Consider the following 27,566-nt stretch of genomic DNA (forward strand, 5'->3'; position numbering starts at 1 on the left):
TGTTGGGTCTTTGTTGCTGCATGCGGGTTTTCTCTAGTTGCGGTGAGCCGAGGCTGCTCTTTGTTGCGGTGTGTGGGCTTCTCATTGCAGTGGCTTCTCTTGTTGCAGAGTATAGGCTCTAGGCACGCGAGCTTCAGTAGTTGTGGCATGCGGGCTCAGTAGCTGTGGCTCATAGGCTCTAGAGCTCAGGCTCAGTAGATGTGGTGCACAGGCTTAGTTGCTCCGCAGCATGTGGGATCTCCCCGGACCAGGGCTCAGACGCGTGTCCCTTGCATTGGCAGGCGTATTATTTAACCACTGTGCCACTGAGGAAGTCCCTGGCAAATATTTTCAATACATATTTCTGACAGCCGGTATCCAGAATATATAAAGAACTCTTACAACTCAATCGTAAGAAGACAAACACAAATAGGCAAAAGTTATGGACACACACTTTACCAAAGAAGATATAAGAATTATCAATAAGTACATTAAAAGGTACTCAAAGTCATTATTCATCAAGGAAATATAAAATTAAAGCTACTACACATCCATTAGAATGGCTAAAATTAAAATGACTGACAATACCAAGTGCTAATGAGGATATGAAGCAACTGGAACTCTTATACACTCCTAGTGGGAGTGTAAAATGGTACAACTAGTTTGAAAACTGGCAATTTTTAATGAAGTTAAATAATGCCTACATTATGACCCAGGAATCTCACCCTTAAGTATTTACCTAAGAGGTATGAAAACATAAGTCCATAGCAGCTATATTCATAGTAGGCCCAAACTGGAAAAACCCAAATGCTCATCAACAGGATAACAGAGAATCAAATAGTGTTATGTTCATACAGTGGAATACTACCCAGAAATTAAAAGGAGCTACTGATAGATGAACAATGTAGATGAATCTAAAAAATATTATGTTGGATAAAAGTAGCCTTGTATGAACAAGTAAAATTAATCTCTGGTGACAGAAGACAAAAAAAATGTTTACCATTGATTGGAGTTGTAGTTAACATGGTTGCATACATATGTAAAAATTCATTGAGTTGCACACCTGATTTGTGCATTTTACTAATAAAAATACATTTTAAAAAAGTAGGGACTCCCCTGGTGGCGCAGTGGATAAGAATCCACCTGCCAATGTAGGGGACACGGGTTTGATCCCTGGTCCGGGAAGATCCCACATGCCACGGAGCAACCAAGCCTGTGCACCACAACTACTGAGCCTGTGCTCTGCAACAAGAGAAGCCCGCACACCGCAAGGAAGAGTAGCCCTGCCTCACCACAACTAGAGAAAGCCTGCGAGCAGCAACAGACCCAACACAGCCAAAAAAAAAAAAAAAAAGGTAAATAAAATTGAATAGTATTCTCAGGTTTATGGTGTGAAAAACACTAGGCCTCACTCTTCCCTTCCATTATCAATATCTATTCCCCAGAGACAACAACTTTAACTCTTTCCTTTTACTCTTGATATTAACCTCCATAGTTATAAATAACATGCTAACACTGCCATTTCTTGATTTTTCAGGCATAGATATATTATCTATTGACTTCCTACTATGGAAAGTAAGCATTTAACCCTTTAAAATCACTACTACAATTACCCACACCACGGTTTAGAACATATTTTAAACTGCCTGAGTTGCTAGGTCCAACAACCATGACAGCCCCACCAAAGCACACAAAAAGTTAGACCCTGGTTACTCATACTTTCCTTATTTGTATAAGCAGGCAACATGTTTTTAATAAGACTCCAAATATTTTCCACACCTAGGGCCACAAGGGTGTTCCCACATTTTCCATAGTTGCTCTACATTTTAGTTTCAGAAGCATCACTTCATATAGTGTATGGACTAGCATATTAATTCTCAAGTATTTTGGTCTCTTGACTCCTTTTATACTCTTAAAAACTAGTGAGGACTCCAAAGAGCTTATGTTTATATGGGTCATATCCATCAAGATTTGCTTTGTTCGAAATTAAAACTGAGGAATTAAAAATATTTATTCTTTAACAATAACATACCCATTACACGTTAACTTAAGTAACATATTTTGTTACTTTAATATTTTATGAAATTTAACTATATTTTCAAAAAAAGTAAAAGGAACGGAATCATTTCACATTTTGCAAATCTCTTTAATGTCTGGCTTAAAGGAGGTGGCTTGCTTCTCATGTCTGCTACTTCAGTCAGTATCACACTTTTGCTCATACTGACCACTCTGCTAGAAGTGTACTTCCTACTACTCTCCACTTACCTAAACTCTATCCATCCTTCGAGGTCTGGCTCAGATTCCACTTTAATCAGAAAGCCTTCTCTAAGAATCCAAAAATGAGGTGTGTAAAAATGAGAAAATGAGAGAGAGGTGGTATAGAAGAACATGACTTGTTTTAAGTTCAAGTTGGAAGGGTGACATATATCTACTACCTTTCCCTCCTAAGAACACACTTAAATGACTGAGAAAATTAAAAACAAAATAAATAAATAACGGTGCTAGAAAATAAAGAGTGGAGCAGAAATTTTGGGGAATTTCCAGAAAAGAATTAAGCAATTGGGGTCAGATTGTTGGAGAAGCAGAGGAAATTGACCTGAAAGACACCAGGGCCAGGTATGCATCTGCAGAAGAATCCTGGAGAAGTTCAAACCTCAGGACCAAGAGTTGCAAATGGCAAGAATGGGCTATTCATTTAAGAACTGCATTTGGGACAGTTGGATATCTCCCTTTTTTAACTGGGAGCTGGGGCTTCTGCCCTCTAGCTTGATACCTGTTTTCTAAAATAATCAGGAGGGCTCTTAATAAGAAAACTGAGGAAAGAAGCATAGCAAAATTTGAAATGACTTTGGACCTCTACAATGGGACAAGGAGGAGGAGAAAGAGGTTCTCATTTTTGGTAATTGTGTAGGCTCCCAGCCTGTCTGCTTGCTCCCTGTTCACTCACTCTAAAGGAAGGCCTGCCTACTTACATAAACCCAGACTGAGAATTTCCATTGGGATAATACCAGCTGCACAAGTATCCTCCTACAACTGCAGCGGAAACTCATACTACCTAAATTAACCAGCACAGGACTCCATTCCTAAATATAAGCATCCAATCCAGAGGACATTTAGTGAAAATCAGGTGCAGAGCATGAAAGGCGGGACAAGAGTAACAAAGAGATCTGACCCCCCAAAGAGACAATCCAGAAAACAGAAGGAAACTTTAAATAAATCAGTTGGGGAATGAATGCTGAAGACCAATTTGGCAGATGTCTTCTAGGTAAATGAGTATGTTAAGTATTTAATCCACGCTGCTCTAAACATAGAAATGGGTTAATATAAAAAAGTGGAAAGGGCTTCCCTGGTGGCGCAGTGGTTGAGAATCCGCCTGCCGATGCAGGGAATACGGGTTCGTGCCCCGGTCCGGGAAGATCCCACATGCCGCGGAGCGGCTGGGCCCGTGAGCCATGGCCGCTGAGCCTGCGCGTCCGGAGCCTGTGCCCCGCAACGGGAGAGGGCCTCAGTGGAAAAAAGAAACATTTAGGTTGAAATATTCTTTGAATCTCTACTGATCAGAAACATAATAAAAATGCAAAACAGTGAGCAGAGAAGAAGTTGCAAGCTTGGTGGATAGGCCTGCTGAGCCAGGATTAGGCCACAAGGCACAGGTACAGCTTCTCAGCTAGGAGCTGAGCCAAGCCACATACTTGATTTGTGACTGGTATTGCCATATCCTCATTATTACTGCAGAGTGGTGACTTTAAATTTTCATTGTGAGAACTGGCTTTGATCTGGGGCCCTGTGGGCCAGGTCCAGGGTGGGAGCCCGCAGATTTCTCCTTTGAAATGTTGCTCTTCTCTATTATAGCCACCTTCTTCAGTTCTAATTACCTCATACCTACATGACTGCAGCCTTGAGATAATCTTCATAACATAGTCCATTCCAGATATGTTTACTAGATTCATGTTCCTTAAATATCATTATCATTTCCTCAGCCACAGACCCTGAGTGGCTCCTTATCCCTTACTAAAACAAATGTAAACTTCTCTGTTTGCCTTTTATTTTTATTATATTTTTAAAAATTAAAATAACAATATGATAAAAACTAGAATCTTGATGTATATAAAGTTTAAAAAAAAAAAAGGCTGACATCTCCTCTAACCCCAGATGCTATTACCTAGAGTGTTAGGAAATAATTCTCCAAGGATCTCTCACATTTCTCCAAGGGTTCTGACAGATTTTCTTTCAGATTATCTTTTCAAAGATGTTTGTATCTCCTTGTGGAGCAGATTTGTTTCCTGACCAGGATAATAAAGATATTGCCTCACTCTGGGGCAAGGCTGGGCAAAGACCGGCTTTTCCTATGCTTGGGGTTCCTCTGCTAGGATGCAAAGCCATTGTGTGAGCAGCACCCACTGGGGCCCCTCCACGTCACTCCTCTGGCTTTGAGGACAAGGGGAGCGTGAAGCTCATGATGCTTGTGTCATTAAGTAAAGTCCTTTGTCTGACACAGGAGCCTAGTGACTACCATACATTTCTGACAAGAAAAGTGGTTTAGCTTGTTTTGTCAACTAGCTAAATTTAGTCAGTCTGATTCACTTTCTCCCTTCTGTTCTTTAATTCCTTCTTCCTAGATCTGTCCTCTTTCATCCAAGTAAGTACTTATCAAGAGCCTACCATGTACCAGGAGCCAAGTGAGGTGAAAATGCTGGGATGGGCAACTATGTGAAGCTCACAATGACTGTCAATCTTTTGTATTCTTCGTGGTTTCTCCCTTACTCAAGTCTTGCACTTTACTTTTCTTCACACGAGCTCCAGTAAAGCAAAAGTGACAGTTGGTTAATTAGTCCTATTTGTCTGACATGGATGAGTGATAGCAGATACAGGGGAGGGGAGGGAAACGTTTAAAGACTAAGTATTTTACGTGCACTCTCACAGTCGTCACAACCATCCTATGAAACAGGCACTATATTATTCTGATTTACACAAACGAGGAAACCGAGGCTTAGAGAGGTTAAAAGCATTGCCCTTGATCCTAACAGGAAAGTGGTGGAGCGGGAAATTGAACCCAGGTTTAAAGAATACTAGCGCCGGTACTCTTCACCCATTTCATCCTGGGCCCGGATCAGAGAAGTTTAAACAGAGGCCAGTTTTCCTCTCCCTTAGTGCCAGATCCAGAATAGGTTATTTTGAAGCATTTCAAAGTTTCTAGCAGTTTCACTGTTGATGGACTTTTTGATTAGACTATAAAGAAATAATTTCATGCTAAGAATGAGATTGTAGACCCATTCAATAAAGATAACATAAATAATATGTGCTGTGCATGTAAGACTCAATGACCTTGGGATAAGCTGATCTGTTCACCTTCTTATGGCTGTGGCATATAACCCACTGTCTCAATTCTAATTTATGTCAATATTAGATTTACTTATCATTCTTTTCTTTCTCTATCACCATCTCTTATTTTATCTTTGTTCCTTTCCCTATACCCTTGTTCCTTTTTTTATCATTCTCTTTTTGTTCCATCCCCTTCTCTTCTATCTTGTTTCCCCCATTCACCAAGGCCCGTGCATACCTCCGACATCCTCTCCTACACCAACTTTCATCTGTTTCCTCCCTTTATAGCTGTTGGCTCTTCATTCAAAATCACCAGTTTAACCACCATTCCCCAACTGTATCTGAAAGAACTGCCCCCGTACTCCCTTTAGATGCCTCTTAAAATCACTGCCTGTTCTACTAGGTCATGAAAACTACAAACTACAAGTTCTTGCCTCCCTCCAAAAAAAAAGAAAAACCCTCCAAAAAATTTGGGAGGAGTGATGCATGTTTTTGACACAACTATTTGAGAAACTGCCTTCCATGTTTAGGGTTCTTTTAGAGCAGGTGCCATCATTCCAGCATGGCTCTCTGCTAGAACTCAGTGGTTCTGATTATGGCATCTAACATATTACACATTTTTTTCCAATAACTGTGGCTGTGATTGAACTCAGAGCTCTTCTTTCTAACTGCTTTCATCCTCACCAATTTTTTTGTGCGTTTCTACAGACTTACTAGGACACTGCCTAGTCCTTCATAATACCAACAACTACTTAGATCTCCTTCAACCTCATGCCTCCTTTGCCTTATGCCAGCAGTTATCCCAGGTCCCACTGGACTTTCTTCTCTTGCCACTATCACTCCAGGCTGTCTCTGGCCCCAAATCTTTCTGTACCTCCCTGACTCTTATCCTTGCCCCTCTGGTCAAGATCAGATGGTGGACACTGTGGTGGCAATTTGGAACCAACACCAGACTAAAAAGGGTAGCATAGTCTCAGTGCTCCAAACTACTCTTCACTTAGACTTTGAGGGTGTACAACTCTAAGACTAGAACAATTCTTTATACACAACAGGTATTCAAAACTACTACCTGAATAGAATGTTCAATCATACAGAGTACGTTAGAGGAAAATCAGTCTGTCATCGTTTTTACCCATTTGAGGAAACTTAATGCTGTGGTAGCCAAGATCATCTTTCTTACCATTGCAGAAGACCCTAAATTCAAGGATAAGATCAGAAACATGAGTTTCCCCTTTAAAGACTGTGAACAGCTTCTACACATGACAGTTTTTTAGCAAGACTGAAGGTAAAGGGGGAAAAGCTATCATTCATTAAGCACCTAACTTTTTTAGATAAGGATGTTTCTAATACTAAAGATTTAATACTTTACTTTTCATGATCATTAAAAAATCCTGTTTCAAATGTTTTGAAATAGTGCTCAGATAAATGAAAAAACAAGTATGAGTGTGAAACTTGATGTCTTAAAATATTTGTATCAGTTGATGTATACATTCAAAGTAAACTTACTTTTATTTTTTAAAAGGAGCATTATGTTCAAAAGACATAAAAGCTCAGTTTATCTTTATGGTGTTATGAAGAATGATTTAAGAGTCATCTTCCAATAGTAGTAGACACAAAATGATTCTGGTGCTTTTCCTACTCTCAAAGCAAGTATGTGTAATTAATGTCTTCAGTAAGAGATTAGATCACTTCCTGATCATTTTGGTGGTGGCTATTCCTAGAATCAGTGGTTCGTGGCAGTTTGATGGTGTTGTAAATTTGAATGTGTTGGCCTTTGGTCACAATTCCCGTCATGCTATAAAATTCTCAAACTAGTGATGTAAAACTGTTGCAAATACATTCATGAAATGCTAATACATTCCGAAGCCAAAAAGAAAAAGAAAAACTAAATTGTCCACTGTGTCTTAAAGTATTAGTGTCCCGAGGGTCCCAGTTTCTCATTAGTATAGGGTAACTGACAGGGGATGTTACCTTGTAAAGGTAATTACACTCTTTTTATAGATATGAGGTAGTAAGTTAAGCTTTCAATTTTGATTATTAGGTTATTGTATTTACTTAATAATCATCTTTCTCCAATTACAATGCACTCTCTAAGGCTGAAAAAGTACCACAAAGTTATTTTTACTGAATTACTTTGTTTTAAGGTGTTTGTATTTTATCTCCTATTGCTATTACAGCCTCTTCAGGTATCTCTTTTGCTACCTTCCTGAACTGAGAATCACATACCAAAGCTGGAAGTTACCTTACCAATGACTGAACAGCAAAGTCCTTGAGAAGTTTCTGTGGTGATAAAAAATGGTCTGGATCTGTGCTGTCCATTATTGTAGCTACTAGCCACACGTGGCTATTGAGCACTTGAAATGTGACTAATGTCATCAAGGAACTGAATTTTCCACTTTATTTCAGTTAAGTTTAAATGTATATAGCCACATGTGGGTACTGGCTACCATATTGGACAGTGCAGTTCTAGACCAACCTCTCCCCATCTCCCTCAGTTTAAATGACCTGAGATTCAGAAGAGAAGTGACTTATCCAAAGTTACAGATCCCTAACACACTCCATCATCCCCCTTCCCAGCAGCTCCCACTGATGACTTATTGCTTTCCTCTCCATTTTAATGTTTTTCTTAGCCTGCTATCTTTTCTGGTGGTTTCCTCATTTTTTTATCATTGGCAAAGCAAAATATTCCACAAAATTATTATATTCCCCACTTTAAGATAAGGGATATTTAGGCCATTATATCACTAATGATGGGGAAAAATAGTATTGTTTTAGTTCTTAATTTCAAAAACAGTTTTCATCTATTTTAACTTAATACAGCATACCTGGTGGGCTTCTATAATATCATCTGCACTTTGCAGAATGGGAAAATGAAGGCAGAGAAAATATGAATGTTTTGCCTAAAGTCATATGCTGAGTGGCCAAGGAAAAAGGAGCCAGAGTCGAGAGGTAGAATTCACATCTTTCAACCAGGACCAGGAAACATGGTTATCTTGGGCTGCAAGTGAGCAATGCTGGCAGTGGACAAGGCTTTCTGAAATAACTCTTAGTTCCTTCCAAGAAACTGAACTACCTTAGAAATAAAAGGAAATTTTACTCAGGTAAATTCTCTGGTGCCAGAGAAATTTTTAATGATGATTGAAGCTTTGCCTACATCAGGATACTCAAGGTCTCCAAGGCAGATTTCTCTGATAACTAATTAGGCCTGTGTGTCTAAAGAACTTTTTTTACTTCCACCATATCAGTAGAGCTTATTTGCTGTGTGAATTCTTTGATGTCTAATAAGGGCTGAACTTACACGGAAGGGCCTCCCACACTCATCACATTCATAGGGTTTTTCACCTGTGTGGATTCTCTGATGCTGAATGAGACCTGTGCGCCCACTGAAATCTTTCCCACATTCTTTACATTTATAGGGTTTCACTCCAGTGTGTACTCTATGATGTCCAATGAGATGTGAGTGTTGAATGAAGGCTTTTCCACATTCGTCACATTTATAGGGCTTCTCTCCAGTGTGAGTTCTCCTGTGTTTACTAAGGTCTGAGCTATGACTGAAACTTTTTCCACAGTCATCACATTTATAGCATCTTTTTTCCCTCTGTTGCCTCTCGAATCTGCCTTCACTTTCAATAGCATCTTTGGATTCAGTATACTGAGGAATACCTTTGGTAAGTCTGTTATTTATCTTCCCAAAGAATTCCATGTCTTTGGGTATATCTTCCTTCTGGGACAACTCTTCATTCTTAGTCTTGGTTTTAACACCTGTAACAAATGAACAGTATATAAACAGGTCCTATTCTAGGTTTAAGAAGCAAAAAGCCTATGGAATAAAGAACATGTAAATGTTAAAAATGTGTTATAAAAATGAAAAGTCACATGCAATGCACAAATTAGATATTTGGCACCATCAAAACATATATTGACATTATAGGGAAGAAATTAAAGAAGAGGCCAGTAAGGAAGATAGCAGGATACATTATTTGTGAATAGATTATGGAGAGGAAAAGGCAGAAATGTGGACAAGGGGTTCCTTGGCAATCCTGTGCAAATGCAGAGTGGTAAATGGGGACTACACACATGCCAAGGATAACTAAGAGGGTTAAACAGGGAGATTAGAAAACAGATGGGGAGGGAGGTAAAATTTTGGGAGAAACATGAGGGGTCTGAAACCTAGGTAGTAAGTGGGAGTAAAACCAAGTAAAAGTGACTGGAGAAGGTAATGGGATCAGGGGTCTGAGAGGAATATAGTGAGTCGGAACCATTAAAGGAGAGAAGTATGTATAAATAATAGCTAAAAGCAGAGAGAGCATGCAGGTCAGGATAAATGGAGGAAGATAAGCAGGAAGTGACAGTGGATGGTCTGGTGTATGTGCTGGGTTGAATCCTTTTTCTGAAACTGATGTCCTCGCTATCATCTCCTCCTGTCTAAACCCTAGCTTGGTGGTTCTCAAACTTTATCATGAATCAGAATCAACTGGATGGCTTATCAAAACATTGCTGTGCTACCTACCCCCAGAACTTCTGATATGATAAGGCTGGAGTAGAGCCCTGAAATTTGCTCTTCTTGGTATGACAGACACTGCTGGTCCAGGGACTGCACTTTGAGAGCCACTGGCCTAGCTATTATTCAAGGTCCATCTCAAATGCTGTCTCCTTCTGGAAGTCTTCCCTAACCTCCTAAATCGGATGTGCTCTCTCCTTCTTTCTGATCCCCATATCCTCAACTCCAAGCTAAGCATAGAACTTGGCACATAGCAAGTACTCAATAAATATTTGTTGAGTTGAATTCTATAAGAAAATAGGTGTTTTGATGATTTGGAGGGAGTAAACCTATTTGGTCTTAATGCTGGGTGTCACCTATTTGGTTATGATGAAACATCCATTTCAACAGGCCCAGGAATCCCAACTGTACAACAATCATTTAATCACATATAGTTTTCAGTGGTTCACTCGGTATGATGGAAGAAGCAGCTAGAGCTACTAGAACATTTCAGTTCCTGGGCTGGGTGTGGAAAACACTGGCTCTGGACTGAGCGCCATGAACCCCATTCTTCATTGTCATCACAATGTCCCCATCCTACCAAATCTTCCTCAAATCTTACTGTCCTCCTTTCAATATATTTTTTTAAATCAGGCAATATATTTCTTAAAGTTTGGTTATTTGCTCTAAAATGATATTGTTTTGGAATCTAAATACCATACTATCTCAGGCTAGAAATTACAAGGACTGGATTAGAGGCAGAAAGTCCAGATTTCAGTCCTGGCTTCGCTGATAACTGTTTAAATGTTGGCAGATCATAACCATTTTGGTTTCCTAATCACCTCTGTGCCCTCCTCCTTTCCTATAGTTTGATCAGATGATGAAATGTATGATTAAGCATATGTAAAAGTATAATGTGTGGCAGAAGTACTGCTAAGTTAGTAGGTTAATGATCATTAAGCAAATCATAGAAATCAGAGACACCCCCATACCATTAAGAAAAGTGTTTTCAAACATCAACATATTGGCTTAACAGCTTCTTTTACATACTGGAGTCACTGATGGTTGGTTTTCGGTGGCTTACTGATGAAGATGAGTATCTTTTTAAAAAGGATACAAAGAGTTGGCACTTGTGGTCAGTTTACCACCTTCAGGGGAATCTACCAGTCCTTAGGATGAGTCTCTCTCCTACAACTTCAGAAGAAGTCTGGAGAAAAATCCTTCACCAGGACTTGAAAATATATATATATTTTAAATACAGGGTCAGTTTTCCTTGTTCAGCAATTCAAATTATAACGCTCTCCCTTACATCTGCAATTGAAAAATGTAAAGAAAATTGTATGGAAACTGTCAAATGGGAACTTTTCTCATCTCAGGGACCTGCAGTCTACTTGGCCAACTGGAGTTTCAGGGCTTTGTTTATGTATCTCTTCTAAGTGCCAGCTATTCCCAGGCTAATAGGATTCTAGGAGATCTTGTTATTCAGAACGACGAAATTAGGAGTATTTCATTTTAGCATCTTCTGCCAGGGCCATTCTTCCAATTTTATTTTGGCATATCCAAGAGTCCTTATCAGTTACATTCCAGGTAAGCCCAGTCCTGCTCGTCACTGAGATGAGGATGTGTCCATAAAGACCATTTGATTACCATATGTACAAGTTGCTTGACAGTCTAGAGGGAAAGAACAGGTTAAATGCTGACTGAAGTGAAACTGGAACAGAGTTAAGTAGACTATCACTTACTGCTACCGGAGAGTCAGTGTTGTGGGTTAACAGAACATCCAAAAAGTTCCCTTTGAAATACCTGACGGTGTGCTACGAAGAACTGCAAAACACTTGGTTCTTCAAGTTCTCTCATATGTGAAGATAATTCTGTATTAAGTGACCACTATTATAATTTCCAGGTATGTTTACAGAGACGAGTCCCATTACCCTAGCCAATGGCTAAAACTAATAATCTTGCTGATATGGATACAATGAAAATTTTAAAACAAGATATTGCATAAAAAAGTCTATTTAATAATAAATTTATTTTAAAAGACACTGGCTTTTTGGTATATTATCATGATGGTTTTAAAAAATTGTTCTCCTAGTAGGCAGGAGCCCCAGCTTTCCCTCTAACTCCTTATGGAAACTTGGAAAAGTCACAATCACTGTGGGTATATCTGTTTAATTGTAAAATGAGGATTTGGACCAGATATTACATTCTTTTAATAAAGTTGAGAGGCATTTCTTCAAATGTATTTGTTGTGATTTCTGCAGGGTTTTTTTCTTTTTTTCCTTTGGTTTTGCTTTGGTGATTTTGTTTTTGCTTGTCTGTTTTTTGGCAGGGAGTATAGTGGTAGTGGGAACACAGATAAAAATTGTGTAAGATTGCCAGGGCTGTACCTTAGAAAAAAGTCATATTAATACTGTTCAATGCAGACAAAGTAGACTTCCCTAAGAAGTCACAGTCCTCAGGACAGCTAGATTTCATGAGGTATCTTTTGGTAGATTAGATTAAGAAAATACAATTCACATTTTAACTGTATAGTATTCCCTTGAAAGGTTATTTTGATAGCAGCACATATGTAAACCTCTATAATTTTAGGTATAGGAAGTGTGTAATTTTCTGGACTTACATTAACGGGAAGCAGAGTGAAACTGGTTCAGAAGTATTTGTAAAAAAAAAAAAAAAAAAGAAGGAAAGATATCTAGAATTTAAAGTTTTGCATAGATAAGCCATTAGTCATAATAATTCTCTGTGTTCTCTTTAATAGAATTTAGCACAATAGACACGCTAAATTATTATTGCGACCTATTTTATAGGTGTCCTGTCTTCTCTCAGAGGTGAGGCGAGAAACTTATATGGCTTCTCACAGAAAAGAGGTGAGGATTCCACATAGTTAAGCTTACTAAAGCTTATTAAAATAGTCTGCCTCTTTCAGCTTCTGCCTCCTGATACTCTTGCTAATACTCATTAACTTCTAAATGCCAAACTCAAGGGACTCTTATCAGTCCTCATCTTGTGTTCTATTAGTATCATTGAGTACATCTGGTGAACTCCTCCCCCCCACCCCTTGGGCCAAATTGCAGCTTTTAAGTCTAATGAAAAACTGAAATATAGTTCTTTCCATGATAGGGCAAGGGTAGGAAGGGAGATAAAATCTTCCACAGTGAGGTGAAGGACAAGCAGGAAAACTTACAAGGGAGAAGATGAAAGTGAGAAAGCTCCTCTCTAACCTAAGGAACCAGCTCTTCCCTCATAAACACAAACTCCTGCTCCTTACCATTCCTTTGGGGCTCCCCAGATTCCTGCTCCTGCTGGGTCTTCTTGGGATGGAGCTGGATAGTCAGTGATTCATGTGGCCTTCTCAAAGGGGCCAACTTGTCCAAAAGTGTGTCCTGTCTTTCTGAATTGGCTGGGACCTGGGAACAATGAAGTATGATTGGGCTTGCAAGGTAGATTTTGTGAAAGAACTTCAGAGAAAGATCAAAAGAAGCATGTGCCAGGGACCAGGGCCATAGAAAAGAGGACAAATTCTGATTCAATTGCAAATAGCAATAATGACTAAAAACGAAGAGACACAGTCTAATCTGTACAGTTCAGGACACTGGAGAATAAAATTCGGTGCCTCTAACAGTGATCTGCAGAGGTCCAGAATCATACTCTTGGGACTTGAAAGGTACCTTAAAGATCATCGAACCCAACTTCCACCAAATGGGGGCATTTCTTCTATAACCATGTGGTCCAATATGATAGCCACTAGCCAGATGTGGTTACTGAGCACTTGAAATGTGGCTAATACAAATTGAGATATGTAAAGTGTAAAATACATTCAAATATTGAAAACAAATAAAAAATGTAAAATACCTCATGTTTAATATTGATTACATGATTACATATTTTTGGTTAAATGAAATGTATTTAATTTCACAAATGTGGCTACTAAAAATTTAAATTACATATAGGGCTCACATTATATTTAATTAACATATATTAAATGTATATTTAATTACATGTATTAAATGTGAATGGGTCACAATTAGACCATGCTGTTCTGTATTATCCTTATTATCTACTTGAACCAAACCTTGAAGGGGAGTTTTTTATTACAAGGTAGCCTATTTTATGTATAGGTAACTATGAATGTTAGAAAATTGTTTGTTTTCCTCTGATAACTTTTTGCCTTCCTACAGCTTCTCACACTGATCCTAGCCTTCCAAACTGACATAGAATCAGTCTAGTGTCTCTTTTTACTCAGTCACACTTCAGTTATTTGACACTGGCAGTCAGTCCCTAAGCCTTGTTCTTCTCTAGGGTAATGTATTAAATACCTTCAGGTGTTCTTTCATATTCTTTTTGCTTTGGCTTGGTCTATACCCTGCTCTCTCACAGCCAAATGACCTCCCCCTTCCCACCTGCTTTCGAGGTTCATCAAGCTCTCTCTCCAGATCCTCCAGCACAGCCACCGCCTCCTCTCCAGTCTCTGGATGGTGTGCCTGCACCCATGCTTGCAGGTCCCTAGGGAGAATGCTCAGGAACTGTTCAAGCACCAGCAGGTCTAAAATCTGCTCCTTTGTGTGGCGTTCTGGCCTCAGCCACTGGTGGCAAAGCTCCCAGAGCTGGGTAAGAGCTTCACGGGGTCCAGGTGCATCCTGATAGCAGAGCTTCCTGAAGTGCTGCCTGAAGAGTTCCCTTCTGTGAGGACTGTACTTTTGTGAGATGGAGTCCTGTCCCCCAAAATGGTCTGCCCTAACTATTAAAGGTCCTTTTTGTTCCTCAGGTTCCAGGGATGTGGCCATTCTGGGCTGTTTTTCAGGAGATTAATCCTCTATCCGGAACTGATTCGAGGGGAATCTCTTAGAATCTTGTCTCAGAGAAAAATCTGTTACCATAGAGAAATGACAAAAGCTGCTGTGAACATAAACACTGATAAAGGGAAGCAACCAGAACTGAGTGGAGAAAACAGTCTGACAGGAGGCTGTAAATAAGAACACTGAAGCAGGAGCATGGATTTGAATCTGGGCTGTTGTGTAATTTACAGTAAGTTACTAGATCCTCATCTGTAAAAATTCTCGTTTCTCATAGGGTCGACGTAGATTAAATAAGTATGCAAAGTCCTTGGCCTGAGAGCAAGCACTAAATAAACTCTAAGTATTAATAGCGTTGTTAAAAGGCTCTTTCATTCCACAACCTGAGATGTACGGGTCCCTAGGATGCAGTGGTTGTGGGGTACATGCGCCAGCTCAGGATGGGGGTTAGATGAATGCCCTCGCAGAGCAACTCGTAACCAGTGTTCCCTTTCGCTCCGTTCTCCCGGGATGTCGGCCCAAGTCCTCTCTCGGGAGGGGACAGCCTGTGAGGGGGAGGTGTGGGGGGACAGTTGCTGCAGACCACGACTATGCCCTGCCCCCTTCTCCACCCAGGAGCCGGGAGAGACTCACCTCGTGCGGAGAGGTACAGGTGCGACAGCGAGCGTCTTTTGGACTGCCCGAACAAAGGTTCGACTCAAACCGACCAATCGGCGCTGGGCCGCTGTCAGCTGGGCACTTCCGGGCCGCTCTAGGAAGCCTCGCCTCGGTGGCGTCTGCCGGGCTTCCCACCCCCAGCTCTAGCCCGCGGAGGGCCCGGTTCCTGTACATTGGACTGATGGAACTTAGGCGCCCGCAAGCTGGGTTTTTGTTTTTTCTCTTTAAAAAAAAACCTTTTTCCCTCTCAAGATTTTTTTCCCCCACTTAATTATTAAATAAGTAATATGGGTATGTAATGCATTCACATGGTTCAATGTTTAAAAAGAATTATAAAACCTATAGTGGAAAAGAATCTTAAAAGAATATAGGTATAACTGAATCACTAGGCTCTACACTCGAAACTAACACAACACTATAAGTAAACTTCAATAAAAAAGATTAGAAAAGAAAAGGATAACTGGCCCCTGCATCTAGATTTGACAACCGTTTTTCTTGACATACGCTATATCATTCCATAGGTATATTACACAGGTTTAGATTCCCTCACCCTCACCCCCAAATACCCACACCCATACACAAATGGTAACAGTTCTGCAACTTGGTTTTTTTTTCCCTCCTACTAATTGATTTTGGAGATTGTACATAAAGGGCTTCTTCCATCTTGCCCTTTTTTTAAAAAGAATAATCACATAGTATTTAATTATGCCATAATTTATTAATAATTACACTATTTATGGTCAAGTAGGTTGTTTCCATTCTTTTATTTTTCAAACAATGCTGCAATAAATTACTCTGAACATCATAGTTTGTTGTGTGTAAGGATATACCCATAGTATATATTCCTAAAAAAAGATTTACTGGAGCAGAGTAAGGGCATTTGTACTTTTCTTAGTGCCAAATTACTAATCATGGAACGCATTTGCAATGTTTACCTATACTTGCCAACGCAATGTTACAAAATATTTTGATCTTTGCCAAGCTTATGGGTAAGAAAAGCTTAGTTTTTTTTTTCTCCTTTCTCTTTCTTTCACAAATATTGATTATTCACCTACTGTGCCAGGCACTGTTCTAGAAGCTGGAACTAGTTTAAAGTAGAACAATGCCCGTGCCTTCATAAAACTTCTAAGTGTGTGTGTGGCGGGGGGGTGGGGGGTGGGCAGGCAATAAACGAGAAAAATGTATAGTGTATCAGATGGTGGTTGTTAGTGCTCAGGAGAAAATAAAGAAAATATGGAGTTTAGGATGAGAATGAAGGAGTAATGCAATTTTAATAGGGTGGTCATTGAGGACCTCACTAGTACATTGACTTGAGCAAAGATTGAGGGAGGTGAGTGAGTGGGCCCTTAGGGGTAAAGGCGTTTCTGGGAGAGGGATAGAAAATGCAAAGGCCTGGAATGGAGAGTATTTGAAATAATCGAAGAACAGGAAGGAGACTTATGTGTCTGGAGCTGAAGGAGCAAAAGGGTGTTGGGAGTAGAGAGAGAGAGAGAGAGATGAGGGTCTTGTGTGAGTGCAAGGATATTGTTTTGTACTCCAAGATGAAAAGCCATTCAGAATTTCTGCTCAGATGAGTAGCATGATCAGACTTAGGCATTGAAAAGATTTTTCTGGCTGCTGTGTTAGAAATAAACTTGTAAGTGTGAAGCTGTTGCTACCTTGGAGTGGGAAGGGACTTTCTAAGTGTGACATAAAAAACCCTAAAGACATAACTGAAAAGCCACGAAGAGAAAGATAAACGGAACTGGTGATGGAAAAGTTTAGGATTTTTGAATGAAAAAAAAAAACACCTAAAATATAAGCTCAGAGTAAAATATACCACACATCTCAAAGACACAGGGCTGATTTTCCTAATAAGCAAGGTCTATTGAAAAAAAAAAAAAGAAAAACGTGAACAGGCCAGTAGAAAAATTGGCAAAGGATCTAAGTCGGCATTTATAGAACACAAATATTGATAGACAAAAATGACTGTTAAAAAGTAGTCAAGTTTAATACTTAAAGAATTTACATTAAAACAATAATGAGATTTAAAAAATCTTTTCGATTACTAAAGACAAAAAATCGATAATATTCAATATTAGAAAGTGTGTGGAAATAGAGGCACTGTTAGTTGTATCTTTTTAGAAGACATCTTAAAATTAATATGTCCGTACTCCTTGATCCAGCAACTTAGCTTCTTTGAATTATCCATATAAAATACTTATACAGGGCTTCCCTGGTGGCACAGTGGTTGAGTCCGCCGGCCGATGCAGGGGATACAGGTTCATGCCCCAGTCCGGGAAGATCCCACATGCCGTGAACTTATACAAATGTTTGAACATGTGTACAAAGAGACATTTTTAATTTAAATTGTGAAACCCAAATATCCAGCATTTGGGAAATTAAATTTCTATATATCCAATCACTTTTTAAAACATCTTATTTTATTTATTTGGTTGTGTTGGGTCTTCGTTGCTGCACGTGGGCTTTTCTCTGGTTGCTGCGAGCGGGGGCTACTCTTTGTTCTGGTGTGCTGGTGTGCAGGCGTCTCACTGTGGTGGCTTCTCTTGTTGGGAGCACAGGCTCTAGGCGTGCAGGCTTCAGTAGTTGTGGCTCATGGGCTCTAGAGCGCAGGCTCAGTAGTTGTGGCACATGGGCTTAGTTGTTCTGCAGCCTGTGGGATTTTCCTGCACCAGGGCTCAAACCCATGTCTCCTGCATTGGCAAGCGGATTCTTAACCACTGCGCCACCAGGGAAGCCCTTATACCCAATCATTTTTAAAACTAAAAACTATAAGATGAAAAAACAAACAAACAAACTATAAGATGCCAAAGACATATTGAGTAAAAAATGTAAGTTACAAAACAGTATGATATGATCATTTTTGTAAAATAATCATCTTAAATGTGTTCTCAGTGATTATCACTTGGGGTAAACTTACAGAGAACTTGCATTTTATACATTATATATTTCTGTTAATGTTTAAATTTTAATAAAAATTTAATACTGGCATAAATAGAAAAAGATAATTGCTTTTAAACCCTATTTATTCTTCACAACTTACAAACAATTTTCCGGTTTGGAGAATGCCACCAATATCTCTTTTCTCTCTCTGAAATTCTTTGCCTGACAAGTCATCCTGTAAAAGAGTATAACTCCTTTAAGATGAAAATCAGATCTAACTTCCCTGTGCTTCCGGCAAATATAAGTGATCAAGTAAACCTGGGTGGAACATTTAGAAAGTGTAGAAATGAGTGACTTTCAAGTAAGCTTTAGAAAACTCTCCTCTCTGGGGAGAAACATTTAGACAAAGGATAACTCCTGTTCTTCTTTCATTAGAATTACATGATGGAAAGCCAAAGCCCTTTCCCTTGACTGGCATAATATGTCCCTCATAGCCAACTGAGCAAGTAAAAAATCTAGAAAATACTTAACTATTTCCTGTTCCCCCTTTAGTGCACTGTGCACTATTAGCATGTTTCTCCCTCCTTACTTAGTGCCTTGTTGTATTAAATTCTCTTATCAGGTTTTCAAACACAAACCTTGCTAGAGGCCATGAACTTACTGAGTAGCCCAGAGTATTCTTCAGGTACCCCTGGCTTCAGTCACTTGTCAACTTCAGAGAATCAACTCACCAGCACCTTGGAGCACCAGCTGTGGTAACTTGAGTGGTTGAACACCAGACAAAATGAGGCTTCCAACCACTGTCACAGATCCTGTTAAAATCCTGGCTCTGCCCTTGGCTTAGGTATGTCCTTCCTCTACTTGGATAAAGCCTCTCTGACCTCTGTACTAAGGCATAAGCAGACAATCTATGTATGACAAGGAGAGTCCTCCCTTCTCCCCCTCTAGTTATGTCTTCCAAAACTACCAACAAACAAAGCAAAGCAAAACAAAAACCCAGAAAAAACACTAGTGGACAATTTTTAAAAATATCAGCACTTGGTAGATGTATATACTCACTTGCTTTCATTATTTCAACAGAGAGAAAATAAATGAACTAAGAATTCAACTCAAGAAATCAGAAAAAGAACGAGAAAGAAATCTCCAAGGAAAAGGTTAGAAAAGAAAAATAAAAGTAAATGAATTAAAAATAGAAAAAGTCACGTTAATAAATAAATCCAAGAATGAAATCTTTGTAAATGAGCCCATAAAAACAAACTTATGGTAAATCCAAGTGAGAGAAGAAAATTAAGTTATCAATGACAAATAATAGCAGATGAGGAGGTAAGTATGCTACCAAAATTTTTAAAAATCTTAATGAAATTGATGGTTTTCTGGGAAAAAACCATTAGTTCCAAAATTCATTCAAGAAGTAGAAAAATCTAAATAAACCAATCCTAAAGGAAATAATTGAAAAAACTATCAAAGAATCATGTCCAGAAAGGCTCAGAAAATTCTGTAGCATTTTAATTTTTTAAAAGTATTTATTACATGTGTAGGACAAATTCTAACTTTTCCATTTGGAATATAAGACAAGTAGAAAGAAAAGAAGAGAATCGTTCCATTTTCATCACGTAAATACAGTCACTATTGACATTTTGTTGTCATTCCCTTCCAATTTTTGATATTTTTTATCTGTTTTACATAGTTGTGTGATTTTATTCTTAAAGCACTTTAACAGGCTATTTAACATTTTAATGTAATAAAAACTTTTCATTTTATTACAAGCTTTTCATAAGAATAAATTATATGTAGACATTGAGATATAATAAATAGTGCTTATAGAAGAGATGGAAAGTTTACATGAGATACATATTGATAATAAGGTGCTTGGTATAGTGTCTGGGACACAGGGGTTCAACAGATGGTAGCTATTATTGTTATACTTTGCAAAGGGCTTTTCCTTTTGCATATATCATTATTTAATTTATAATGGATATTACTATCTCACAACACCATGCTTTTTCCTCTTCAGTGGAACAGGCAAGCCACGTGCCTCAAGGCAAATTATACAAAGAGACGCATTTATGCAAGAACATAGTCTTTTAGAGCCATTAGCAAATAAAAAATGGCTACTGCAGATGGGTTGCAAAACAGCATTGCACATATAATAGAACTAATATCTGTATCAGCATGAGAAAAAAATTTATGGATTAATATAAAAAAGTACAGCATAGAAACTCAATTTCTAACTGTCTAAAAAAGGTTGGGGAAAATGGTATACTTCTAGGCAGAATGGTGCCATGAGTTCACACTTCAGCTCAAAATACATTGAGTAAAAAATAAAAATAAACCTAAAAACCCATCTGTGCTAAAAAGATAAACATCTCTGCGGACCAGAAAGGAAACAAAAATACACAATGGTGGCTACAGTTGAAGCTGTGGGTCTGCTGGGCCCCAGAGAGTGACTGAAGTCTTAGTCCCAGAGGAAAATGGGGACCTAAAAGTACTTCATGAAAGGAGGGGGTAGCACTGGCTCACTGCTTGATGCCAGAGGCTGGGTGGGATACGCAGGTACACACATACACAAGCACACAGACACATACAGAGAAAGATACAACTCTGACCAAGAACCATGTCAAGCCACCTGGAAGCCTGTGACTACACTGGTGATATTTGTGTATGGCATGAAACAGGAGCCCTAGAACCTGGTTCCAGGGGGCCAGGTAACAGTAACAACAGAATAGCTAAGCATGGAAGCAGACGATGTTAAACAGATCAGAAAGAAGTCAAGTGAGCCTAGATATGAAAATTTCAGAATGAATTGAACACTAAGAAAGATGGTTCACAAAGTCAATTGGAACATGAATTCAATCCAGATGAAGTTATTTTCATCAAAAATTCTGAAAAATTAGTAGAATAAAGACACCTAAAAGAGACAAATGATGACATACCATCCATGGCAAATAAGCATGGAATTATGAAATAAAATAAGCAAAAATGAAACAAAGATATATGGTCTAAAAACTGAATAGAAATTTTATTTGTTTTTTTGCGGTACGTGGGCCTCCCACTGCTGTGCTCTGTCCTGCTGTGGGGCACAGGCTCCGGACGCACAGGCTCAGCGGCCATGGCTCACGGGCCCAGCCGCTCGGTGGCATGTGGGATCTTCCCAGACCGGGGCACGAACCCACGTCCCCTGCATCGGCAGGCGGACTCTCAACCACTGCACCATCAGGGAAGCCCCTGAATAGAAATTTTAGAAGTGGATACACTAGAGACAGACTAAACTCAAAGATAACAGAAGAGGAATCCACTAGGATGTACCACAGAGGGACAAAGACATAAAATATGTGAAAAAGTGGCTAAATGAATAGATTGATAAGTAGGTTCTAATCAGTGTATTCTCGGAGTTCCAGAAGAAAATAATATAAGGAATTTTAAAAGCAGCACAATTTAAAGAATTAGTAGCTGAGCATTTTCTGAGAATTGAAGAAAAACATGAGATCTTAGCGCAAAAAAGCATTTTCAGATGAAGCAAGACAAACAAAAATAAAACCCTAACAGGACACACTTTTTAATGAAAATTCAGATCATAAAGGTTAAGAGTAAATCTAAAAGCCACTAATGGATAAAGATGGAATCCCTAAAAAAATTTAAAAGGCAGTAAGACTGATAGTAACTTTTTAATAGCAAATAGAAGCTAGAAGACAGTGAGTAGTATCTTCAAAATGCTGAGGAAAAAAAATTGTCAATTAGAATTTTACACTAGCTAAACCATGATTAAAAAGGAGGGAGGGCAAAATAAGGGTATTTTCTGACATGCAAAGACTAAGTCTACTACTCAAAGAATCTTGTTAAAATTATTATTTTTTTTAATTTTTAAATTTAATTTTATTTTTTATACAGCAGGTTCTTATTAGTCATCCATATTATAGACATTAGTGTATACATGTCAATCCCAATCTCCCAATTCATCACACACACACACACACCCCACGGCTTTCCCCCCTTGGTGTCCATATGTTTGTTCTCTACATCTGTGTCTCTATTTTTGCCCTGCAAACTGGTTCATCTGTACCATTTTTCTAGGTTCCACGTACATGCGTTAATATACAATATTTGTTTGTCTCTTTCTGACTTACTTCACTCTGTATGACAGTCTCTAGATCCATCCACGTCTCAACAAATGACTCAATAAAATAATTATTAAAGGATGAACTTCAACAAGAGTGAATCCAGAGGAAAGGTGCTGGCATACAAGAATGGTGCCTCAGAAATTGATAAAACATGTCAGAAAACTTAACTAACATCTTACTATTAAAGAAAATGTCCATTTCACATTTAAAAAAGAAACTGGTTCCTAAGAATGACCAACTGTAATCGATGGAAGGAGCTTCAGACAAGTGAAGTGGAAACACAATATGCTAACTGCTGTGACAGAGGTATGCATAAGAGGCATCACATAACTCAATCATGTAGGAAAGGATCAAGAAAGGCTTCCTGAAGGAGGCGACAGCGGAGGTGAGTCTTGAAGAATAGCTCTGAGTTGGTTTGGCAGGCAAGTGGAAAAGGTACGGTCACAGGTGGTGTTTTATGAGTCCAACCGGGTGGTAATGTGTGTGGCAGTGCAGTGAGGGTGGCTGGCAGAATGTTGAGCATGTTAGCAAAACCCAAATATGTCATGGGTCTGATAGGACAGGGAAGGAAAGAAGCACTGGGAGGAAAAAAATGGGCTAAATAACTAGAAATCTCCACTGAAGAACTGAAGAACAGGGTAGCAGGACAGAGAGAGCTAGAAGAGGAGAGTATGAGCAACAGCCTTCCTGATGTTCTCTGCCCAGTGAAGTGCTACCCGTTCTTTTAATGACCCAGTTCAAATCCCAGCCATTCTGCTACCACCAGGGCCTGAAGAAGTAGATTTCTTCTCCTTGGAACCATGATCTCCAGTTTGGCACATAATCATTCACTGTCTCAAATCAACAGCTATCTTTTCATGGATACTCAACCCCTTCAGGGAAGGGATCCTCAGAGAACCCAGAGCTAGGCTTACACACAGTGAAAGGTGAAGATTTACTGACTTCTTAACAGGACCCACAAAGCCCCCATTTTCTGGCTCCTGACCATCTTCTCTCTGCTACTCTGCCTGTCTCTCCACGTTCCAGTCACACTGGCTGTCTTTCAAACCCACCAATTTCTTTCACACTTGTTTCTGCACATGTTCTTTTGGCCTGGAATGCTTTTCCCCTCTATTATTCACTTGGTTAATTCCTACTCTACTTTTAGGATTCAGTTACCCTGTTATTTCCTCAAAGAGACCTTCTCTGTCATCTCTCTCCCCCCATATACAATCTATCATGGCATATTTATTTGTGTGATTGTTTGTTTAACGCCTCTGTTGTCAGACTATTGTAAGCTCCATGAAAACAAAGATCATGTCCACTTTGTTTATTATACCTAGTGCCTTGCACAGTGCCTGGCATATAATAAGTACTCAATATACATCTGCTGAATGATGAATGATTCTAAGGTCTCCAGGGGAGCCATATGACCTAAGTGTCAATACTAACCACAATCCTGTTGGTGTAGAGGGTCCTGAGATTCACCCTTAAGCTGGATCTCCATGGGCTGAGGCTGGAGATATGTTGCTTTCTTAGCTGGATCCAGAGGTACCGATGTCTCAGAAAGCACTTCCTGTGCACAGGCGGGGTTGAAACCTGAGGACAAGCAAGCTCATTTAGGCATCTGAAGGGCCCACAGAGTACATGATACCCAGAGACCCCACAAAGGACCAGCTTGAAAGCTCACTCCCAACTATCCCTCCGCTGAGCATAGGGCCCTTTCTTACCTGTTGGCCTGATTCATCCAGCTCCCTCTCCAGATCTTCCAGCATAGCTACCACCTCCTCCCCACTCTCTGGTTGAGGCTCCTGTACCCAGTCCTGGAGCTCCTCAGGCAGGATGGTCAGGAACTGCTCCAGCACAGCAAGTCCAACATCTGCTCCTTAGTGTGTATCTCAGGCCTTAACCACTCACAGCAGATCACCCAGAGCTGGTTCAAGGCCTCATGGGGCCCAGAAGTCTCCTTGTAGCAAAAATGTTGGAAGTGCTGGCAGAACAACTCCTGGTTGTTTTGGCTGCTCCCTTTTGTGCCAGATCTCTGACCCACAGCAGGCCCTTTTTTATTGGTTACTTCAAAGAGCCCTTTGGCTCTTCAGGAACATCTAGAAGGAAAACAGCAGCCATTCCCACTCCAATGGGCCAAGAGGAGGATTGCTGATACGTGTTATCCTTTAGGGTACACTCCTAAGGTTACAGAAACCATAGTTAAAAAGATATGTATAGGCAGCCTGACTCAATATTTGAGCTCACACACTAAGTCTAATCTTTCTGTTTTAGAAGAAAAAGGAGGCTCAATCCCAAATTAAAGAGAATTCAATAAAGAAAATTAAAAAAAAATAAAAGTTTAAGGCAATTCAAACCTTTTTCCAAGTAGGAGAAGTGAAGTTTGTCAGGAGACTGCATTTTTGACAATACTGGGAATATTGTTGGATGCTTGCTTCCTCCAAATAACACCAAAACAATCAGTTGATAAGGCCAACCCAGGTTTTTTCTTAGAGAGCACTGCTTGACAGAGTCTTAGTAGTGTCTCCCAGGGAAGAAGGCAAAGTCAGGATATTTATGAGGTTTTGGGGGCTTAAGGCAGATCTTTCAAAGCAGGATAAGGATTGGGCAAGGATCATGATACAATAGTTTAGGAATGATGGGCACAGCAAGGTGCAGAATTTGAGTTGATGGTTACAAAATGTCTAGATCCTATCCATTGCAAGTTGAAGAGTTAGATGTTCACATAAATGGATTGAGGGGCAAGTTCTTGAAACAAATATAATTATCGGCAGCATTTACTTTCTAGGGCAAGAATTTCCTGGAATAGTAAAGGTATGTTGCTAAATAAGTGGAATAGTGGAGTTACATTTAAGGAAGACAGTTGAACAGTCAAATTATGTTAGTGTAGGTAGTAGGCTGTGTGGGGGTAGGTGGTTTCAGTCTTCCATGTAGCAACAGACTTAAGCAGGGCCTATGGGTTTGCAGAAATGTGGATTACCAACTAATTAGCATGGCAGGCAGTGGTTAAGGGCACGGGCTGTGGATTCCAAAAGACCTGGCCTTGAATCTTCTTTTCTTATGTGGTGGCTTAACATCTCTAAACTTCTGTTTTCCTCTCTGTAAAAATATCGTAGAGGTTTTTAAACGTTTTATTTTGAAATAATTTTAAATTTACAGAAAATTGCCAGAAAAAAAGGTACAGAACAATCCCTATAACCTTCACCCAGCTTCCCCTAATGTTAACATCTTACATAACCACAGCACAATTACAAAACCAGTAAAATAATGTTACAGTGCGATTAACTAAACGGCAGACCTTATTACATAGGGTTATTTTGAGAATCAATTAAATTCAGTGCCTGGCACTTACGTAAGACCTCAGTTGGAGGGATGCAGTTACCACTGTGAATTGGTCATCCAGGTGCTGGCTCCAGGGATCACGCCTCGAGCTCAGGTACACTTCTAGGTTTCCGGGCACAGAATATAGGACGATGCTAGGAGGCCCTCTAGTGCCGTCTCTGCGCCTAGCATCTGCTACTCAATGGGCAACTTTCCAAAACACCTTCTTCACCTTCCCGGCCCTAAAGGTTAATTTAGGGGATTCTAGACTGGGCTTGGAGAAAGATTGTTTTAGGAATCATTCAAGATAAAGGACATGGAGTCGCTTATACATGTCTTCCACTGGTTTGGATCTTCGAGAGAGTAAGACAATATAGTGAGTTAACCACCTAGCCTACAAACCCCGTTCTCATTTACCTCACTGGCACATCATTGTGACCAACCACGAACCCATGGCTCAGGAGGTGTCGGCTGTTTCTGTCCTTCAAGCCACAAGGACCTGGCAGACCACAAAAGGCTTCCGGGAGTAGGCGGCAACGTTGGACAAATGGGTGGTCAGAATAGAACTACTCGTGTTAGCACCAGTAACCCAGGAGTGCGAGTCTTAGAAACGTTCTGGGGCGCCGGCCGCCATCTGGGCCGGCTGCTGCGGGGTCTACGCTGGCACTTCCAGCACTGACTGACCAAGGAGGTGGCTCCTCCCACCCGCGCCCAGCCGACCTGGGGGTCCCGGGCCCCGACACGGGGCCGTCTTCCCGCCAGCCTTACCAGCGCCCGGAGAAGGCGGCCCACCGGACCTACCTAGCCCCTCGGAGCCCCAGACCTGCCGGCGGCGGAAGTGCGTCCGCGAACCCGGCCCAGCCCTGCGCGTGCGCTTCCGGCGGCTTCGGACTGTTTGGCTTGGCCGAGCGCCCAGTGCCTGCAGCGAGGTCTGCACATCAGGACGCCTAGGCTTATGGGGTTTTGATTTGTAACTCGCCTCATCTTAAAAAGAGGGTCCGAGCGCCAGCTCCGCGTCGTTGAGTCTCTCCGCCCTACCCCGCGCGGGGCAGCGGGCCGGGACCTTCCTAGGCGCGCTTCTCCTCCGAGCATAACTTCTTTAATTCCAGTTCAACGACCCCGAGTCCTCTTCCCCTCCCTGCCAACCTGCCTCCCTGGACAGCATCCCCCACTCCGTCCCGACCTCCGTCAACCTGAATGTATTTACCAGGCAGGCACATCGCACAAACAGAATGTGTCCTCAGTGTTCCCATCAGTACAGTCGCTCCGTCTGGATCATAAATGACCCACAAGGAGAGGAAGGGAAAGGAGGAGGCTTAAGGCACGCTATGATGGGTGCGGTGCTGTGTGTTTTACTTACAACCCGGAAACACGCAAAAAGCTTAAGTGACCTGCCCAAGTTTGCACAGCCCAGGGACAGGATGCACCCCACGCATGTGTGACCAAGACCTGTCCTGGGATCCCTACAGCGTGGCCACAGTGAGAGAGACCACCACTGCTCAAGTTTAAATGACAATTTCCAGGTTTATCGTGTGTATTGACATTAAAAAATGAGGCTGCGGCAGGGCTCGGACACCATAACAGTTTTCTTTAGGAAAATTAGACCCCCAGGTAGAGAATAGAGTCTTCTGGAAAAATCTAACAACTGATGGTCTGTAGCTTGTAAAGAACACTTCTACTCTGTAGGCTTTTTAAGTTGGTAAGTGGAGTGGGAAGCAGGTGTTGGGGAAGAAAAATTTTCCTTCTACCTTTCTAGGTTCTTTGGTTGGTCTTATAATTAAATGGACATAAAACAGATTATCAGAAGAAAATTTTAATTTTTTATGACTAGGAGCCTTGAAGATAAGAGAGGCTTACATGACATACTGAGCTAGTGAATGGGATAGGGGTCTGGAGCTTCAAAGGGGAGGAGGGTAATTAACAGGATGATAAGAAGAGCAGATGTTTGGTAATTAGATGTTTGCCCTGCCCTACAGATAGGTCTTTTAGATGAAAAAAGTTATCTCTGTTAATGTTTTCCAGCACAGG

General features: G+C 40.3%; 1 protein-coding gene across 8 annotated transcripts; it reads right to left on the minus strand.

The window, feature by feature from the left end:
• Nucleotides 1-26,698, minus strand: ZSCAN16 (zinc finger and SCAN domain containing 16). 8 transcript variants are annotated; one of them, XM_067006625.1, is made up of 8 exons: nt 26,340-26,698; nt 25,570-25,661; nt 24,575-25,316; nt 23,942-24,398; nt 23,664-23,810; nt 14,182-14,648; nt 13,050-13,188; nt 8,408-9,063 (listed from the first exon to the last, which is right to left on the minus strand). In XM_067006625.1, the coding sequence occupies exons 6-8, from the start codon at nt 14,563-14,565 to the stop codon at nt 8,543-8,545; spliced, it is 1,044 nt and encodes a 347-aa protein (XP_066862726.1). In that variant the 5' UTR covers nt 14,566-14,648; nt 23,664-23,810; nt 23,942-24,398; nt 24,575-25,316; nt 25,570-25,661; nt 26,340-26,698; the 3' UTR covers nt 8,408-8,542. The 8 variants fall into 8 exon arrangements, with proteins under 8 accessions (XP_066862729.1, XP_066862726.1, XP_066862725.1 ...); XM_067006629.1 differs by lacking the exon at nt 8,408-9,063 and adding an exon at nt 10,848-11,452 and having other exon boundaries at nt 24,575-24,741; nt 25,198-25,316; nt 25,570-26,696; XM_067006624.1 differs by having other exon boundaries at nt 25,570-26,698.
• Nucleotides 26,699-27,566: the final 868 nt, after the last annotated feature.

Source organism: Kogia breviceps, chromosome 10 (genome assembly GCF_026419965.1).
Source record: "Kogia breviceps isolate mKogBre1 chromosome 10, mKogBre1 haplotype 1, whole genome shotgun sequence".
Taxonomy (NCBI): Eukaryota; Metazoa; Chordata; class Mammalia; order Artiodactyla; family Physeteridae; genus Kogia; species Kogia breviceps.

Coding starts and splice junctions, on each gene's coding strand:
- ZSCAN16 (XM_067006625.1), bottom strand. CDS start 14,565: ATGGCCACATCCCTGGAACCTGAGGAACAAAAAGGACCTTTAATAGTT. Junction 13,189..14,181: donor TTGATGAACCTCGAAAGCAG/GTGGGAAGGGGG, acceptor CATTGTTCCCAG/GTCCCAGCCAATTCAGAAAG. Junction 9,064..13,049: donor TGGGGAGCCCCAAAGGAATG/GTAAGGAGCAGG, acceptor CATTTGTTACAG/GTGTTAAAACCAAGACTAAG.